The 19,075-nt window shown below is 45.0% G+C and overlaps 5 protein-coding genes across 5 annotated transcripts; 4 read left to right on the top strand and 1 right to left on the bottom strand.

Moving 5' to 3' along the window:
• Nucleotides 1–2,150: 2,150 nt before the first annotated feature.
• F5Y00DRAFT_261611 (uncharacterized protein) lies at nucleotides 2,151–2,990 on the bottom strand (the record flags this gene model as incomplete). Its single annotated transcript, XM_048011232.1, has 1 exon — nucleotides 2,151–2,990. One exon carries the CDS (start codon nucleotides 2,988–2,990, stop codon nucleotides 2,151–2,153), a length of 840 nt encoding a protein of 279 aa, XP_047865408.1.
• A 577-nt stretch (nucleotides 2,991–3,567) lies between these two features.
• On the top strand, nucleotides 3,568–7,803 carry F5Y00DRAFT_269477 (TPR-like protein). Its single transcript, XM_048012454.1, has 6 exons — nucleotides 3,568–3,990; nucleotides 4,047–4,123; nucleotides 4,184–4,481; nucleotides 4,529–4,846; nucleotides 4,899–5,073; nucleotides 5,124–7,803. Exons 1-6 carry the CDS (start codon nucleotides 3,967–3,969, stop codon nucleotides 7,640–7,642), a joined length of 3,411 nt encoding a protein of 1,136 aa, XP_047865407.1. The 5' UTR covers nucleotides 3,568–3,966; the 3' UTR covers nucleotides 7,643–7,803.
• A 1,065-nt stretch (nucleotides 7,804–8,868) lies between these two features.
• On the top strand, nucleotides 8,869–11,135 carry F5Y00DRAFT_67272 (FAD-binding domain-containing protein). The gene is made up of 4 exons (XM_048013996.1): nucleotides 8,869–9,508; nucleotides 9,568–9,967; nucleotides 10,041–10,131; nucleotides 10,191–11,135. Exons 1-4 carry the CDS (start codon nucleotides 9,177–9,179, stop codon nucleotides 10,994–10,996), a joined length of 1,629 nt encoding a protein of 542 aa, XP_047865406.1. The 5' UTR covers nucleotides 8,869–9,176; the 3' UTR covers nucleotides 10,997–11,135.
• An 836-nt stretch (nucleotides 11,136–11,971) lies between these two features.
• F5Y00DRAFT_261608 (uncharacterized protein) lies at nucleotides 11,972–12,421 on the top strand (the record flags this gene model as incomplete). Its single annotated transcript, XM_048011231.1, has 1 exon — nucleotides 11,972–12,421. The coding sequence occupies one exon, from the start codon at nucleotides 11,972–11,974 to the stop codon at nucleotides 12,419–12,421; it is 450 nt and encodes a 149-aa protein (XP_047865405.1).
• Nucleotides 12,422–16,901: 4,480 nt separating this feature from the next.
• F5Y00DRAFT_261607 (uncharacterized protein) lies at nucleotides 16,902–17,888 on the top strand (the record flags this gene model as incomplete). Its single annotated transcript, XM_048011230.1, has 4 exons — nucleotides 16,902–17,229; nucleotides 17,289–17,426; nucleotides 17,486–17,820; nucleotides 17,874–17,888. 4 exons carry the CDS (start codon nucleotides 16,902–16,904, stop codon nucleotides 17,886–17,888), a joined length of 816 nt encoding a protein of 271 aa, XP_047865404.1.
• Nucleotides 17,889–19,075: the final 1,187 nt, after the last annotated feature.

Here is a 19,075-nt window from a genome sequence, read left to right as displayed (position 1 = left end):
AATGCCTTTGACTGCAGGTTGGTGGACGAATGATAAGGGAAAAGAGAAAGAAGGCAAGATAAGGAGAAAGCACCAGTTACGCAACAAATAATTGAAGGAGTGTATTACAAGTCAGCAGCAATATGCAGGAGTATGTACGGTGGTGGTGGTGATGGTGGTGGTGTTGACTAGAATGGAAGGGAATGATAGCCCGGAAAGCACAAGACCTACTGACGGAAGGTGAAGGAAGAATTGCAAACGAGGATATGGATACGATCGAGTAAGCGAAGTTACGATTTAACCTACGGCGTTTCAGGTTCTACTCAGAACTAGGCCAAGTCAGCAGCGATACCGCTAACTAGGACAAATTTCAAGTTCGGCTGGCTCTAGTACGATCGTGCGAGGTACAATACGAGCGGTGAATCCGTTGTGTAAGCTGGTGGGCTGTGGTGGGTTATAGGCTTAGCCTCGGTAAAGGGGCAAGATACCTATCTAGAACCCTGGTGAGTGTTAATCTCGAGGCTACTCGAGGTTAGGAAATAGTCGGACTGTCGGACTAGCCTGCAGCAGACCCTGATTCAGGAGGGCGTAAACGCCTAAGGAGATAAGTCAAGAACATCACGGGAATGACAATCGAGATAAGAGAAAGACGGGAAGTGGCTTAAAGTGGGTGTGGGTGACGATATCTAGTAAGAGGAGAGAAGAAAGAAAGAAAAGAAAAGAAAAAAAAACTTGACGGGACTCCCGAATTGGACAATGGTTGTTATCGGCGAGTTCTGATTCGTCCAAGATTCTTTAACCTTTCCTAGGTTATGACTTGCATTAGTTTGACGCTCACTCTGTAAGGGGACTTGACTTATTTTAGCCAATACATGTACCCACCCATGCTGCCATGCTGCCATGTTTTTAGGTACCTAGATACCTCCTATACTGGTATGTTAGTCTAATCAGATCGATATCGGACATCACCGGGTTCTCTGTCAAAAGTGGATTTAAATTTAAAGAAGGTGTGGGATACGTGACACATCATCTACAAATTCCAACCCAAATCAGGGACCATGGTGAAAATAAAAAAAAAGGCAAATCTCGAATATCGAATTCCTCTCACAAGGATCAATACCGATAACATAAATCTAAGTACATCCATCATATGCACGCCCAGACAGTTGTTCCATCCACAGATCTCTTGTCTTGACGTCCGTGTTACGTCGATGCGCCCCAACAGAGCGGACCGTGTGGACCGTACTATATAAAGTTGACCATGAGTTTCTATCGAGCAATCATTTCTCGATAAATTCGAGTAAAACTCGAAACTTCGAGTAAACTTCGAGTCAAGCCGTCACCCGGATGGCATCCACGAATGGCTTCATCTTCATTTCAATAATTTCACCATCGCATCCGGCAATGCCCTCTCCCCCCGCGACCGCCATTGCTATGTATTGCCGGGCTTCGAATATTTATCAAGTAATTTTATAGTAATATTTTCGGTAGTTTTCGGCAGCGAAGGGTCTCGACTTTCGACTTTCATGTCCCATTAAGGGGTGTATAATGCTTACGGTCACGTATCAGCTCACCAACTCACCAACTCGCCAATTTACCTGCTCCACTTCCCAAGGTACTAACAGCAATAGCCTTCTCGGTGACTACCGCCAATCGTGGACCAATCCAGATAAAAACATTACCCTTCCGCGGCCCGCGATCATCTAATATGTAAGTGTGGAGTTTTAAACATCAGAACTCTACCCACTCACGACAGATGTAATCAGAAGACTCGCTTAGGTCCACATGCCGGGATATCACGCCTGGAAGAGTTTTTATACACAGCCGCTTTACATAGTAGGCTTTACGAGTAGCCTAGAGCCAATCTTCGCTACTCCCGTCCGCTAACCGCGAGGCTACTCCGCGCCGGGCCCGAACTACCGGAACCATGACTTTTACAGTCAAGCATACTCGCATATTCCAGTTCCGATTTACTCGCGTCCATGGATTGTCCGACATAGAAACCCCCTTTTCGATTTTCTTCCGTTAAGACTACTTTATGGCCACTTACTGCTTGGTTCCATCCCCTATACCATATTTCCCCTATACTATACATAAATAGCTTGTATTTCAAGACTCAACTACGCTACCGGGCTATATACCTAGGTAACTATACTAAACAGCTCTCTTTCTTATACCGACGCATCTGCTGCAGGTCTCTTCTTTCTAGCCAGCTTTTTCGCAAGGTTTGGGGTCAATAGGTTATCTTTAAGAAGGTTATAAAGAACTTCCACAATAACCAAGAAAAGCACGAACAGCGGAGCCAAAATAGCGAAAATGGAAAAGCCGTACGAAACGTCCATGAACTGAGGGTGTGCTTTGATTTGGTCCGTGGCAAGCGCAACTTGCATCGCCGTCAGAATCAAGGCAATGAAAATAGTAGCCGTAGCTAGTGAGGTGATATTGTCTCGGACCAAACTACCGTAGTTTCGCCAACCGCGAATATACGAAGTAAATAATGGCCACTGGGTAAAGCGACTGAAGAAATTCAATCGGGAAAGACGAAGTTCTCCCCGGTGGAAACGCGGATGTACATCAGCTTCCTTATATTTGGCGAGAATTTCCTTGGAAAACTTCTTCCAATCGTCCCATTGAATCTCTGAGCCCCTGGCTAAACTAGGAAGAAGATGGTGTTCTTTCGAGTATGCAAAGTCGCTTTCGTAAGTAATAAGGCAAGCATACGAGTAGAGAAAACCTAAGGCGCATCTCCGTAGCGCACAGACATCCCGCTGAGTCCTCGAAGGCCAACTAACGCCGGGTCGGTTGATATTTACGCCTCCCGAATTGTCGGACCTATAACGATGTGGTGTCTGTCGAGCATCGCCAGTGTTGAGTACCGCAGAACCCCGTCGACACTTGCAATCAACTTCGCAATTGAGGTATTCATTCCAAACCTCGAGACTAAGTAGGAAACGAGGCAAGGGCTTTACGAAGATTATTCCATCGTTCGTCCAAACGAGATGTAAATCCATCCGTTTCGACGCGTAGTAGGAGCAAGTTGGTAGTAAACTGCCGTGGCATCCGTTAGAATATAAACGCGATAAAAAGGCTTCGTCTTACGGGTATATTAGAGAGGTCCATAGTCTTGAATAGAAAGTGATAACTCGTCTATCTATAAAATCATTATATATCTCTTATAAGAGCAAAGTTCGAGAGATGCACACCATGGGCGATCAGTCGAGATTTACTTATACGATTCCCTCACAGTGTAAGCCCTCCTATTGGCTCAAGTGCCTTACTAGAATTTTCAAAATAATGATGCAAGGCCTACACGATAGGTCAAAAAAATATAATAACACTATATCTGTACATTGAAGAATGCACCCACGAAAAATCATAGCCTTGATTTGATAGGTATTTTAAGTTATGACGAGACTGACGTGGCCAAAAAAACACGATCTTATTCAATTGTCTGTATGGTATGTGCCAGCTAATAGGCTGGGTAGGGTTGATATGTTGGGTACCTAAAAACAATACGCGCCTATGGCTTTGATTGTGCTGTTCGACTCCATTAACAACTGATATAATTGGGCGGCAAGATACCTCCTGGCCACCCCTTTTAGTACCTACTAAAAGGAGTGGCCAGGAGGTATCTAGCCGGACAATATTATTGCCGTGGGCATTATCTGAGGGGCTTGAGTAGATGCTACTCTTGAGCTTTTGCTCCTCCCAAACTTCCTATGGACTCCCCCTCGATGATAATACCCAGCGCACCAACACCTTTGATTATGTATTTCCCATTTACTACGCATGCATAATTACCTCCAATCCCCCCCTTCCTCTCTTAGTGAACAAGGCTATTAGTAACGTCTTTTATTTTTGGTATAACACGGCGCCGTAGTCCTAGTCAGCAACATTGCCACAGCTACCCAAACCTCAACAAGAATTCCCGTCGCGAATAGGAGAACTATTTAAATCCAACGACATATCGGCGTAAAATTGAGGAAAATGTCACTGGAAAGCAACAGACAGGTTCGCTCGTCTAGCTCTAGGAATGTTACTAGAATCTAGTTATTAACTACAATCAGATATCTCCTGACCGATCGTCGCTCGAAGTTTTATATCCGGACCCTGCTGATCACTCCGTTGAAGACGCTGAGGTTGAGTATGGATGATACCTTATTTCTTAAATATCGCTTTATACAGGTATCTAATCAGTCATCAGTATCATTGCCGTGCATGGCCTGGGCTCAAATGTTGACTGGTCATGGACGTGGAAGGATAAAAACAAAAAGGGACGATACGTCCACTGGCTCAAAGATCCCGATATGCTGCCAGCTCTCCTGCCTAAAGCCAGAATCCTGGTATATAACTATGAGTCAAGATGGCATGCCAACGCACCGGAAACACGCTTACAGCTCTGTGGTGAATCTCTAATACACTGTGTTCACAACTTCCGCATGGGGTCTCAACGACCTATCATATTTTTAGGTCATAGTCTCGGTGGTCTGGTTATTCTATATGTAAGCTTACAAGGATTGCATCTGGCGGATATTACTGATCTTGAAAGGGATTATTGTACGCTGAGAGCGAAGAGGAATTCCGCTATCTACCCAGACAGACTGTCGGTTTTGTTTCCCTCGGAACCCCCTTCCGAGGCACGCAGATGAAGTGGATTGCTATTGTTATCGCCTGGCTGATGGCGCTTGTCTACTCACATGTGGGCATTATCCGAGATTTAGGGTACGACAATTCTACACTAAGAGACAAGGTTCATGATCTCTGTAAGCTACGGGACAAACTACATTTACCAACATGCTGCTTCTTTGAAGAATACAAGACAGATTACGGTAAGAAATTTGGGGTCCCAGGATTGGTGAAAGCAATGGTGAGTACACCCCGAAATTTGAAGAATGCCAAGAATTCATTGCGGTTTCTAGGTCGTAAAAGAGGAATCTGCCCATATTGCTGGATGGGAGCGAAGTTCACTCCCAGCGGACCATCTTCAAATGAATAAGTATTCCGGTCCAAACGATTCCTCTTTCTTGAGTGTTTCGGCGGTAATAGTTAAGATGTATAATAAAGCTAAAGATACAATCGAAAGTCGGAGATCGTGTAAGCCCGCAGCCTTATTAACAGCGAGTATATTCTAACACAACTCTCAGTATTAGACAGACCTCAGTTTATGGTTCCTTTTGGCCGAAACCGTGGCTTTGTTGGTCGAGAACAAACACTGCGATTGTTGCGGGATAAAATCAGTCCAGGAGTAGACCAGGATGATTGCCAGCGAGTTGCGCTTGAAGGTCTCGGAGGTGTTGGAAAAAGTCAGTTGGCTCTCGAAGCTGCTTACCGCGTCCGTAGCGAATATCCGGAATTATCTGTCTTCTGGGTGCCGGCGATTAGTGAAGCAACGTTTGACAACGCCTACCGAGAGATTGCCCAACAGCTCGGACTCAAAGAGCTCAATGATGATCAAGCAGACATGAAGCCACTCACCAAGGCTGCGCTAGAAAAGGATAGTGTCGGTAAATGGCTTTTTATCCTTGACGGCGCCGACGATGTCCAACTACTCCTCGGCGACCGGAATTCCAAGGGTCTTGCCCAATATCTCCCATTCAACCGAAATGGATCTATCCTTGTTACAACGCGGACTCGCGAAGTCTCCACTGGGCTTGATATATCGCAGAAGAACATCACTAAAATCCAAGAAATGAGCGAGGACGAGGCTTTTCAATTCTTGCAGAATGAGTTGATAGAAGACCAATTACGTGATAGAAAAAGTGCGTGCGATCTACTCGAATTACTGGCTTATCTTCCTCTGGCTATCAAGCAAGCAGCTGCCTATATGGCGAAGACAGGAATGGTGACAACTAAATACCTGGATCATTGCCGTAAAAGTAATAGCACTCTTATCAAGCTGCTAAGTAAGAATTTTGAGGACTGCAGCAGGTACAAAGATACCTCGAACCCGGTTGCAACGACTTGGCTTATATCATTCGAGCACATCTCCCGGGATACTCCATTGGCGGCAGAATACTTAAAACAGTTATGCTTCTTTGAGGAGAAAGACATTCCTCTTATACTACTAAAGCAGGACTCTGAACTAGAGGCCGATGAGGCTATAGGTGTACTAAAGGGATACGCCTTCATTACTGAGCGGGAAGGGACCAGTTTCGATATACACCGGCTTGTACGCCTCGCTATGCGCAATTGGATAAAAGAGCAAGGAAGCTGGGAAGAGTGGATTACCAAAGGGATAAGGTATCTTGAATCAGGGTTCTTGCATATAAAAGAAGGCGACATAATTACCTTGAGAAAGTATCTACCGCATACGCAAACCGCCTTGGAATTCCAACAAGACGCCCTGGATAAAGAGGCTACCTGGAGACTCCTCTTCAATACTAGCAAATGTTATCGGACCCTTGGATACTATGAGAAGGCGGAACAGACAGCCCGAGAGTCTCTCGATCTAGCAGAAAAGATATTTGGTCACGAGCATCTTCGCACACTGCTTTCAACGCAAAATCTCGCTATTGTGTTGCAGGCTCGATCTAAATATCCGGAGGCAGGAAGTCTAAACCAGGAATTATTGCAACTATACGAAAAGCTATTAGGCCCTAACCACCCTGGTCGCCTTATGTTTATGAATAACTTAGCTTTTATATTAGAGTTGCTAGGAAAGCTAAACGAAGCGGAAGAGATACATCGACAGGTATTAGAGATGCGTAAAGGATTGCTGGGAGAGAATCACGGCCACACGTTTCCCAGTATGGAAGACCTTGACTTAAGCTTACTTGGGACGGGAAAAGATGAAATGCCAGAGAAACTATGGCCGCGCGCGTTGAAAAGTCATAATGAAAGTCAACAACTGGAACCCATAGATATCCAACGAAAAAATGTAAAACTCGCCATAGCTCTGGCAGACAAAGGAAAACATAGTGAGGCAGAAGAAATTCTTCAACAGGGGCTGGATGTTATGGCGACAGATCTCGGAGTGAACCATCCAGAAACCCTTGACGTGAAAGGAAAGCTCTTCGAGGTACTTATGAGGCAAAGGAGGTACAGAGAAGCAGAAATTATGTCTCGAGGGATATTAGGCGCCGCAATGGAAACAATGGGGTTGGAAAGCCACCTCGCGCTGGCTAGCATGTCGAACCTCGCCAGTGCGCTATTCGAACAAGGGAAATATCAAGAAGCCGAATCGATATATCGACAGCAGTTAGAACTTCGGAAAAGGTTAATCGGAGAAGAAAGCCCCCTCACGATTGATAGTTTAGGTACAATTGCTTTTACCTTATGGGGACAAAATAAGTACGAAGAGGCCGAACTGATACTTCGACAAGTGCTGGAACTTCGGGAGGAGGTATTGGGTAAAGAGCACCCCAGCACGATATGGGCCTTAGGCATGGTCGCTCGCCTAATAATACTTCAAAATAAGTACGAAGAGGCTGTACCAATATGTCAACAAGCGTTGGAACTTCAGAGGAAGGTCTTAGGCAAAGAGGACCCAGGCATGATCGATAACTTATATCAACAAACACTAGAGACCAGAAGGGGGGTATCAGGCAAGAAACATCTCAAAACGCTCCAGGATACGAGGCAAATGCTAAATATGCAGCAATGTTTAAAAGGGATGGCTATTGAGTTTAGTAAGTTATCAGCTCTTAAACAGAAGCTGAAATAAACACGATATAGGGGATCTTCCTCGAGCTTCAGGATTGTACCTAACATTATCCCTTAGTTTAGTTCTTTTATTCTATAATCTTGTAGACTGGAGTGGCCGAGCTATCTCAGGTCTTACTAGACACCGGTGGAATCGCTACAGCGCGCTTGCGATACCTCGTCACCGCGTCCCAGGGATCGTATCGTATAAGTGCAGTAAATTAGTATATTGATCAACCGAGAGAAGAGAGTATAAATAGGTTGGTACAGGCAGCATTGTGTCGTTAGTTAGTAGTCATGCAGATACCCCTAATAGTAATAGTATTGGCGATTGAGGTAAAGGACCAAGGTTGTAACACTACACATGGGCCTAGAAGGACTTTAAGATGGAATGAGTTCGGATGCGTTGGTCAAAAGCGAGGGAGAGCGCGGCGGCTGGATATGATAAGTATTGAAGCCCTCTTCGCATCTTCACGAGCGCTTACCATATCATGCGCCAACTACGACCGTGGAGCTCCCACAATGGCTAAAGTGAGAGCGCGAGACGGGTCTCACGATGGTTGATTAGAGGATTCAATCAAAACCAACCGTCTGCAAGGAGGTTAGCTAAAAATCACCCCCACGTGGTAGCCCACAGAAGGAGTATCACGCTTGACGAAGATAGCAGGAGTTCGCCGAGTGAAGTCGTACGAGTCCAAACAACCCCTTCTTGCAACTGATGGCGTCAAATCTAGATCTCTCCAACATGGCCTCAAGAGCGTTGGGGAAATACTCGGGATTCTAAAGCTGAAACCGGCGCGGACTCTAACGCCTTACTAACCTCGCTCTGGTTATACGGGTACAGCCAAGCAAGAATAGATGTGCAGCTGTGACGTTATGGTAGTTGGTTCCACGTGGACGACGCAGGATAAGCCCTAAGAAAAAGCAGCTATTGTGATCCTCTAAGAGCTTCGAACACGCGCAATCTTGCCCTACATAGAGGGGGAGTGCTAACACGGCACGATCTCGTCGGACCCGGGCCGGATGCGAGTGAAGCGTCGCATCCGAGATTCGAGAAGGACGACATCAAGTCCTAAGGTCTCGGATTAGGAAGCTTAGGTACCTAGCACACGCCGCTCGGCCACAGCAATCTAGAATGCTGCGAGTTGGCTCTACGAAGGATCGTGTCCCGCTTATTTAGTTGATTCCATCCTATTGGACGAGGCGAGTCAGCGCTGCTAAAGCCTAGCCTTGCGAATGTTCAGGCGAGTTAGAGTACGGTAGGTATTCAGCTAGCGACTCTTCTTCCCCTTGCCTCGTTTCCAGTGGGGTTCCTTGATTAAAATCACGGTGATATCGAAAGCCATGTGGCCATGCGCGAAGCCATTGTTATAAGCGCGTGTGCGGCGCTGTAATTCAGGTGTGTCAATAATACGGCTCAAAATGCTCCAAATTGCCTCTTATTTAATTTTTCTTTTTTTTCTTACTCCGCATCACGACGATCGCCTTCATTCTTTCGGTGATCGATTTGGTGATCGGCAAGAAAGGAAGCTGTCTATTTTCTTGTGGTACTCAATATGAGGGTCTCTTCATTACTTCTCGGCGCAGCGGCGACAGGCTCATTTGGTGCTGCTATAAAGGCCCGGGAGGAGTCTTTCTCTGAGCAGCTGTTGGATACTCTTGGATCGTTCTCTTCGTCGGATCCCATCATTTCTGAGTTAAGCGCGGCGGTTCGCAATTCAAGCGCACTTTTAGATCAGGCTTCCAGTCAAAATAATACCATCAGCTCTCGAACGTCCTCTTTCCAGGCGCAAATCGCATGCCAATTGCTTCGTTATATCCTACCAGATTCCTATACGGATACCAGGACAAATCAAACTGCCTACGTCACTCTACTAGAAAAGAATTGGTCAGTCGGTTGCGGTACCGAAAAATCGGACGATCCGTTATGCTAAATGTAGTATTTAGGTCGAGCAATTGTGACCTCCCGGCGGCTTGTTTTATAACCCCGGAACATCCCGTCCAAGTAGCTATCGCGCTGCAAGTGATCAGCAGGGTCCAGTCCAAATTCGCGGTCAGGTCTGGTGGTCACAACCCCAACCCAGGCTTTGCGAGTATTGGCCAGGAGGGTGTCACCATCGACACGCAACGTTTCTCGAACTTGAGCTTGAGTACGGATAAGTCGTATGCGACTGTAGGTGCTGGCCTTCGCTTCGGACCTGTTCAAGAGTATCTTGATTCGAAAGGCGTTGCGGTAGTGTCTGGTCGCAACAAATATGTGGGCGTATCCGGACTTCTCCTCGGTGGTGGTCATCCCATCATCAACTCGCTTACGGGGCTTGCAGCGGACAACATCAAGAGCATGGAAGTACGTATAAGCCCATTAAGTGACTGGATATATGTTTATATACCTAATTTTTATATACTAACCAGCAAATCAGGTCGTACTCTCGGATTTCAGAGTCGTTACCGCAAGCAGAACCGAGAACTCGGACCTATTCCGTGCCTTGAAAGGGGGTGGGAACAACTTCGGTAAGATGACTTATTAAATTCAGTATGAGTTGATGAGATAAACTAATCTATTCTCTAAGGCATTGTCACAAAGTTCGAGCTATATACTAAGATGCCGCGAAACATCTGGTACCGCAATGCAATCTACGCCGCTTCTGACGCGCGAGCAGTTTTAAAGGCGCTAGCAGAGGTGCAGAAGAATATGGAAGGTGACTCTAAAGCCGGCATTCAGATGACGTGCTCACCTGATAGCTTCACTGTCGCATTCGTCTACGGCGAACCTACAAACGACCCTGCTGTATTTGCGCCGTTTAGCAAACTGGTACCGACGTCTGAGAGGACCCCTCCCACGAACGGCACGACCTTGGAATTCATCGGGCTCCAAAGTCCACCCCAGCCCGAGGCCAGCCGCGACACTGTCGGTGTTACTACGACCCCTGACGCAAACATGTATCTCGATTTCTACAACCAATATCTCTCCATAAATGCGGCTAACAACGGCACTTCCGCCGCATTCCTCCTTGTTATCCAAACCTTGGGCGCGGCCGCTGCTCGCGTTGCCGACTGCAACGGCGGAAACGTCTTAGGATCGTCCAAGAGGGCTCTAACCCTTTGGAACCCCATCTCGACGTGGACGAATCCGGCAGACGACAAGCAAGTTCACGGCGTTGTTACGCAAATAGGGAACTACATCAAGAGTCAGTCGCAAGCCAAGAAGCTGTATGACCCGCTCATTTTCGCCAACATCGCGGCGCGCGACCAAAACGTGCTCGCGAGCTACGGTTCGCAGAACCTGGACTTCCTGCGAAGCGTGAGCCAGAAGTATGACCGCAGCGGCACGTTCCAAAGACTACAAAATGGTGGATTCCTAGTTTCTAGATCATAGAGGAACGGCTTGTAATACTTTGTGTCGGGATTCTAGATGATATATCTAGAATAAAGGACGTTATTAATATCTAATGTATAGCCGTAGGCTCCCGTAGCTAACTCAAAGTTCCTCATGGAACAATGAAGTTGTTCTCTTGCTTCTTGCTCCACCTCGTGACAAATGGCCGCTGTATTGTATTCCCAAGCCCCTTAATATGTCAACTTAAAGGAAGCGACGAGTACCTAAAGTCTAGTGAGTCTTGACTTTAGAGATCCAATACTGACTTCAGTGGAATCCCCGCCTACGAATAGTTGTAGTATTCTTCTAACATATGTCGCTAATAAAACTCGACCGAGAATAGGCATGTCCAATATTCACTTAAAACTGAATTGAAAGACTTAATCCTACGCGTTAGAGTGAATCAGTCCGCTTCTTCAACTATCCACATACACCTATGCCTTATTCATGGCTTTTAATCGTGCCTCATACATCGGAGTTGCTAATTAGTGCATTGTGGTATATGGCTAGCCAGTGCTAGGTAGATCTTAAACAGAGTATTCAATTAGGGTCTGGCAATACCTTGTGAATGAAATTGATATCCTGGCATATATTACCAAACGAACAACACACGAAGTAGTAAGTTAAAAAGCGACTAAGTAAATGTAATATCATCTTGTTCTGAATGTGTCTATTGAGCTTCAGCCAAACACCCTCTTTGTGATTCAAATCAACTATCAGTTAGTTAATATTAAACAAATAATTGTATAGAACGAATGCCATTAACGTAAAAATAGCCTACGACTATATATACCTCGCGTCCAATGTTTCGATGATAATGTCTATCTCTCACACACGATCCAATCAACCATCATCCCACACCTTAAGGCATCTTCACCTGGGAACCCCTGTTTTTAAACGGCTCCGAAGGACGTCAATATCAGATACAGAGTTTCTCTAGCAATCTTACAACCTATCTGGGCACCTACTACAGACATGTTCAACATTCTCAAGCTCACCTCGCTCGCTCTCCTAGCAGCTCCCGCCGTCATGGCAAGCGACCTTATCGTTCAGAACAACTGCAAGTTCAACGTCTGGTGTTCCGCTGCCAAGAACGACGGCTCCTCCAGCGCGTCAGTCAAGGTAAAGGCTGGCCGGCATTACAAGTCCCCACTCCCTGCCTACAACGACAACGTCGGCTCTGTTTTGAAATGTACCGACAAAGCTGGTTCCAGGAAGGTATTTCAAGTCGAGTTAGCTGTGCAGTACGGTAGGTCGTGGTTTGACCTGTCGGCTATCGACGGTGACCCATTCGTCTCGCACCACCGCCATGCTGAGCTCGCGGGCCAGTGTGTCCTTGACTGCCCTCCTGGGTCTACATCCTGCTATTACCCTCTCCAAGTCGACTGTGCCAGTACCGAGAATGCCGTACTGACTATTTGTTAGTTAGTGACGCTCGAATTTTAGCTAGCAGGCCATGATGTCAGACTAGATATTAAGAATCTAGACACTTAGGAGATGGCGAGTTCTTTTCGATGTTCGAGTTGCCGAACTTGCTGCCCTGATGCGCGTTAATAATAACTGTTTTATTTAGTTAATTTATTGTTTATAACTGTTTGAAATATCGCCTACGTGTTATACGATTTATGTGACTAAAACTTCTAAATAGTTAATCGGTTAAATTTACACTATTACTTAACAGTAAAGAAACGATTAAAAATATGAACAGTAAATAATAGGTATGTTAGAAAAAAATGTGTTTGATTACCTTATATTCTAGTTAAATATTTTCCAAGCGGTCGCAATTCTGTTCTCATTTTAGATATGGTAAACTATTGTACAATGCGAGTAGGTAGATATATTGGCCATTTTACTTGAACTCCCATGACCTTTAATGATATGATGACTAAAATTACAAACTCTTGAGTACCTTCATCGTTGGATGAACCTATTACTTAACCTGCAACTATTTTATCGGAAAAAAAAAAAAAAAACTTGAAGTATTAAGAGCCCAAGACGTATAATGGGCCAATGGACAAAATAGGGGTTAACCCTTGACTCCGCTCATAGGTAATAACTCCGGTTGTCACAAAATAAATGTGACTTAATCTAGCTCAGGTAACACTTTGGTAGATGTTTGGAAGACTCATTAGAGTGGTACTGTAGATGTTTGAATATGCTAGCGAGAAGACATATGTATGTCTTCTCTAATAACAGGTGGAATACTTATGTACCTAATGTACCTAAGACTTTGGTATAACTCTTGATCATGATAATTCAGTCGCCATAATAAGTACTTAAAACTCATCAATAAAAATTTGCCTATTCCGTAGTTATTAGGTGTTTATAATTTACCTGTCACTTTGAATACGCGCATTCGAGAAAAAAAAAGGCAAGCTTCATGGAACATACATACAATCCCTGGTATGTTAAATATATGTGGCTTGTTACCGACTTGGGTATGCGGAAATCGTCTGGGGATGCTAGGATGAGAATACTGGTTGATCTGGTCGTTTGATCTTGGCGACGATTGGCGCATCATGATACGACGTAAGGCTTGGGACCGACTCCCGAATTTCACATGAGAATGGTAAACCCTGGCATGTAAAGAAGCAATTGAAAATATGCACGATACAAGATGCTTTAGATACGGTGAAAAACACCTCGGGATTGGAAACAAGAGAAGGGATTCATCAAATGTATATCGTCTGCTTAGCGTTGTGTTATATTGGCTAGCATAGATGCTTGCTTTGCACGCGATAATGTAACTTTACATAGATCATTCCTTTGAGATTCTGGGTTGAGTCCTCCTACGGCCGCGGCATAGGAAAATCCCCGAATTTAAAAGGGTCAAATGGGTGCTGTCCTATTTTAGGATCCGAGTTATTACTGGATGTAGAAGCTCTGGAGTTGGACATGCCGATTTTGGTTATGTCGCAAGAAATGAGGATGATGTTGTGAAACGACCTGTTCTGTTCCTATTGTTTAGGTAAGTAATCCGTAGGTAGACTCGTCAATTTGTTACAGATAAATAATGGAATCTACTACTAGAAGTATTCAAAGGTCGGTACAGGTGAATAGGTTCGAATCACTGCTATTGAAGAACTTAAGCCTTCACTGCCAATAATGTGACGTTGTCCGATAATGTACGCAATGTACCCGAATTCTAGGATCCGTCAGGAAAATACGAATAAAAGGAACAATAAGGCGTGTAGGTATGTGCAAATATAAATATTTAGCCTCACTCATACATTATGCCTGTATGCAAGCCATAAGGTCGAAGTCTAGATTCTGGACGAAAAAAAAAACCGAAAAAAAAAAGAAAGAAATAAAAAGACGCAAGGTAGGTATCGGGCTGATAATAACGAACTTTGACGAATCTGGGTGTAGGTATGTGGATGATACGACCTGAAATCTCTCGCTCGAATCTCTTGTTGGAACTGCATGGACAAGCAATTTATTTCTGTATGAAGTGCCGAAAGTGACGAGATGATCGAACTCTTGTACTCTTAACGGTTTGACCGTCTGCTGCCGTGTGTTTCTTGTTTTGGGGTTGGCTTGGCAAATTTGCTGTTTTACTACCTTGTCAGCTTGTTTGGGTTGTTTTGGGGGTTGCTTGGATTGCTTGGACGGTTTTCTTCTTCTCGTGTCTTATCATCTTCCTATGCAGCGTGCATAAAAAAGAGGTTAGAGGTTACGTCGCAATGTCAATCTGTAGATCAAGACTTGACAACGTACCATTCTCATCTTAATACGAATGGAATACCTACATAAATACACGACAATAATACACGACAATTCGCGCGATACTGGTGGCGAAGGTTATCGGAAAGTTAAGGAGGATTTAGGTAGAGACGGCATCCCGATTGTAAAAGCAAACACCTTAATCGGTTTTGTAACACCTTATTGTAGCGAGTATTAACTATGTTATGCACAAATAGGTCCGATGCATACATATCGTGTAGGTACGTGCGTAATTGAGTTTCACAACGCATAGCGCTATACACTATACACAGGTACACTTGAATTAAGCGAAGTAGGGGTAAGCGTCAGGAACAATCAGTTGTGCCTTTCATAAGTCATAAGCCAGTTTGGAGCTTATGCACGGATAAACCCAACATAAGCGTACATAAGACGGTACGGCGATGGATAATTCATAAACCCATAAAAAGCATATGTAGCCGTCTCCTTTTCTATAAAATAATCATGCGATCCAATAAGACGTTCTCGGGAAAGTTTCAGGGGTTAGGTAATAACTTAAGTACCTAATATACTAAAAGTAGCTAAAATACTACATCTAAGTGGCTTGACACTACTGCAAGGGACATGGAGAAGCCCAATGGGAAAAGCGGATAAGTAGGGGGAATTACATAGTACTTCATCAATTGACGAACCAAACAGGCAAGCAAAAAGATGAAATTTCGAGGCAATGACGGGGAGTGGTTTAAAGGAAGAACAGTTGGAAGATAAAAGGTATTCGCAGGATACACGAAGAAGGGATAAAAATTGAAGGTAATTGTGTAACTTGAAGCACGTAAGCTGGCGTTATGGGGTACCTACCTAGGTAGATAAAATGTAAAACACTGTGCAAGTGTAACTATTAAGCACGGTGCTGCAGCATATTTACTTGGACAAATTCCCTCCCCTCCCCCCTTGTCCGATGTAATTTCCCATCCTTTCGCTTCACATTCTCCTTCTAGTAAAGAGCGTAAGGAGCCTGCCGCCTATCCAAGTTGTGTCCCACTTATCTTTATATCCATTTACGCCCATCTAGTGTACATAGATACATAACCCACCGAACCCACCGAGAGCTGCTGGCCGCCTGCCAGCTTTTTTTCTCAAGACCGCGCGATTGCTACCACACCTGCCACACTGCATGTAACCACTAAACCAGTCACGAGCCAATCAACGCTAGTCAAGTTACTACACAGTGAGGTACGTACCTAGCGTATTCTAAAAAATATATTCGATACATAACAGATGTACCCAAGCTAAAGTGGGCTTGGTTCCTCTATGACTGGGGGTCTAATCCCATTCTGGGTTCTTAGCCTTTGTTTCTCACAAACTCACCTCTGCATCCTCGTGTCTTTTCTCCCTCTCCCTTTCTCCCTTTCCGACCCTACACCCCGACCTGCCTCTCTAAAGCAAAATAAACCCCATTCCCACACTCCCTAAGTTACTCAGGCCAGTCAGTCAGTCCACTCGTTTCCTCGTCCGATCTCGACGTGTCTCTCATTTCTCATCTTCTGAATTAGTCGTTTTTGTTCCTTTCCCTCGCCTTTTACACCGCACCTTCGTAGGTCCTTTTCGCCAGGTCATCGTGATATTGACTGACCTCTTCAACCAATAAAGAAAAGAGGGTGAGTAGAATTACTACGCGACACACACACACTTCCCTTCGCCTTCCTCGACTTTGGCACGTTGCCGTATACACGTCCGTTATTACGAGAACAGATACTTTGTTCCCGATCATTCAACGTTTTACCAAACCTTCCAAGGACTTGTCAAAGGGGTTGATTCAGGAGCTATTTAATAAGGGATTCTAACGAAAGCCATTGATATAGCCGGCCATTGTTTTATACGTTTCTTTCGCCTGTTCATCGGTTTTACTGTCGCCGAAAGACCATAAAGAACAACGTACAAATCAATTGCAGCCCGACGTCACCGACACGAATATCGTTATCAAGAGATTCTCCGCCTCCATCTACATGATCTGGACGACTTCATTGCGATCCAGACTTGGATACAAGTATTAACTGTCGAAGATCGAGATACAGTACGAAACACGATAAGGACATTATCGGCTCCCCCCTCCCTAGAGGAGATTGAATCCAACCTACATTAGATTCCCGTCCTCTCCAGTCGTTGATCGGGTTGAGAGAATTAAGATTTTGGCTACTTAACATCGACATTAATAATTTTCGACATGTCACTTCGTCAATTTGCCGTTGCGGTCATCCTGGCCCTAAGTCCCCTTGCCGATGCGGCGAACTTGGAACAACCAGCAACAGACCCGGTACCGGGGACAGATACCGTCCACGGATGCTATAAATCTTTGGGAGTTCTGGTGCTTGAGCAGACAATCGACTTCAACTCGCAGGGTGCATGTACAACCCTATGTCGCAACAAAACTAATCTCGTGGCTGCTACTAATGCGAAAGACTGTTACTGCGGTGACAAATATCCTAACAAAGCCGACTTAGTTGATGATAGTGAATGCACCGAACCGTGTCCCGGATTCGGCACGCAAGCATGTATGTAATGTTTAATGATATTGTGTTGTTAAGTACCTATGATGCTAACTTGTCAATAGGCGGTGGTCTTGACACTTATACGGTTTACAATACCGGAGAGAGGGTATCAGTTGGTGAGGCACCGGCCGCCAGTTCTTCTACCTCGAGTGCATCCAAGACTAGTACAACCTCTTCAAACACTCCAGCCAGCACTTCTGGTATGTGTCTATCCATCATTCCTCATCGGATTATGAGCCTGTGCTAATTTGTGTCATAGATCCCACCGAGACTGTGACAGCGTCCAGTGAACCCGAGAAGGGATCCGGAACCAATGTCGCCGGTATTGCAGCTGGTGTTGTGGTTGGCGTTGTTGCGATAACTGCTTTTGGTGGTGCTGCTTTCTTCTGGTTGCGCCGAAAGAGAAATGCCGAAATTGAAGAAGAACACCGACGGAATGCTGCTGTCAACGCATTCATTAGTGGTGGCGGAAAGCCTCCCAGTAGCAGCGGCGGTCTTTCGATGACCGACTCTCGTCTCGATCCTGTTATGAACCGACGAATGAGTGACGGCAGCATCGCTGACAATCAAGATTACTCGCGAAGAATTCTAAGGGTATGAGTTTTCGTAAGCTTGGAAGTAGTAACGTGGGCTGATTAATTTTGCAGGTTACCAATGCTTGAAAACCCATCGCAGATATCACGATGAACGACTTCCGCTTGTAACACTTTTTATTCACATCGGCATCAACGGCGTTTCATGGTGGCCATTCGTCATTGGATGATCGATCAGACTAGACGATCCCTGGCGTTATTTGTATTAAGGTGTAAGGAATAACATATTGGGTGGTCGCAACATAGGGCGATACTCCCGGCCTTGCTACTACCGACGAAAATTTCCTACGCCATCCTCTCCTTTTTCTTTTGCACGTTGTTGACTGGCCGGGTCACAATTTGCAGTTCGACATCAACTTCGGAATTTCTCGCGAGATCTATTAGGGCCCGGGCCCAGAGGAAAGATGTGCAGCATTCGTCATGGGGCGATATGCGTTTTGGGTGCTGTGCTACGCGAGATAGTTAATAAAAAAATGAAGCCGGAGGTCTAGCGTTGGCCTAGAGGATTTTTGAGCGGATGTCACCGCCTTGTGCGCGAAGAGTTCTGATAGAGGATTAGGCATTAGTGATCATTGAGAGGACTTTGCTGTATATTATTCAGATAGTCCAAATGATTAGGCATTTGCTCGTGGACTTTGGTATATACGTGTATTGTAGTTCTGTTTGTACATGTTACTTTGTAAGTTTTTCTAATGACTTTTTCTAATGACGTTTATCGAGATCCTCTACTATAATATTTCGTGAAATGCTATGTTATTGGTAACATTGCGTCGAATCCGGGGTTAATGGTCAATGTCAATTTTTAAACGCCAAGTACCCCAGGCTTAGCCAGTCACGCGTATTGCTATCACCAGTTCAGGTCAGATGTGCCTCTGGTGATCTATCTACTGGGCATGTTCGTGAGGCAGCCAGCTGGTAGTGACGATCAACTCGGCCAAGCGCGAATGACGGTAGGGATCGTCGACTCTGAAACCGGGCGAATGAATATCTGGGAGGGGTTGCTCGTCGGCCGAATGGCGGGTCGGGGTATATTGTGACGGGGATGCTTTAACCGTTTGGCAGTTGTTTGGTATTACCTATAACAGGTAGTATAGCTATACTTATGGTAATGACGTACGGATGGATTGTGGATTTTTGCATTTAGAAGATGTGCTTTGAAATTTAATTCGAATTTGTATATGTATATGGACTCATTCATTCATTCTATATCTTCTAGTTTATGTAGTGAGTTTTCTTATTTTTTACTAGGCCCGACA

The sequence above is a fragment of the Daldinia vernicosa genome (genome assembly GCF_022497035.1).
Source record: "Daldinia vernicosa strain CBS 139.73 unplaced genomic scaffold F5Y00scaffold_20, whole genome shotgun sequence".
NCBI lineage: Eukaryota > Fungi > Ascomycota > Sordariomycetes > Xylariales > Hypoxylaceae > Daldinia > Daldinia vernicosa.
This window is presented reverse-complemented; position numbering and strand designations above follow the sequence as displayed.

Excerpts from the sequence above, each read along its gene's own strand:
- F5Y00DRAFT_269477 (XM_048012454.1), top strand. The coding sequence starts at position 3,967 with ATGTCACTGGAAAGCAACAGACAG. Across the intron at positions 4,124-4,183 it reads GTTGAAGACGCTGAGGTTGA|TATCATTGCCGTGCATGGCC; the intron begins GTATGGATGATA and ends ATCAGTCATCAG. Across the intron at positions 4,847-4,898 it reads CAGGATTGGTGAAAGCAATG|GTCGTAAAAGAGGAATCTGC; the intron begins GTGAGTACACCC and ends TGCGGTTTCTAG.
- F5Y00DRAFT_67272 (XM_048013996.1), top strand. The coding sequence starts at position 9,177 with ATGAGGGTCTCTTCATTACTTCTCGGCGCAGCGGCGACAGGCTCATTT. Across the intron at positions 9,968-10,040 it reads ACAACATCAAGAGCATGGAA|GTCGTACTCTCGGATTTCAG; the intron begins GTACGTATAAGC and ends CCAGCAAATCAG. Across the intron at positions 10,132-10,190 it reads AGGGGGTGGGAACAACTTCG|GCATTGTCACAAAGTTCGAG; the intron begins GTAAGATGACTT and ends CTATTCTCTAAG.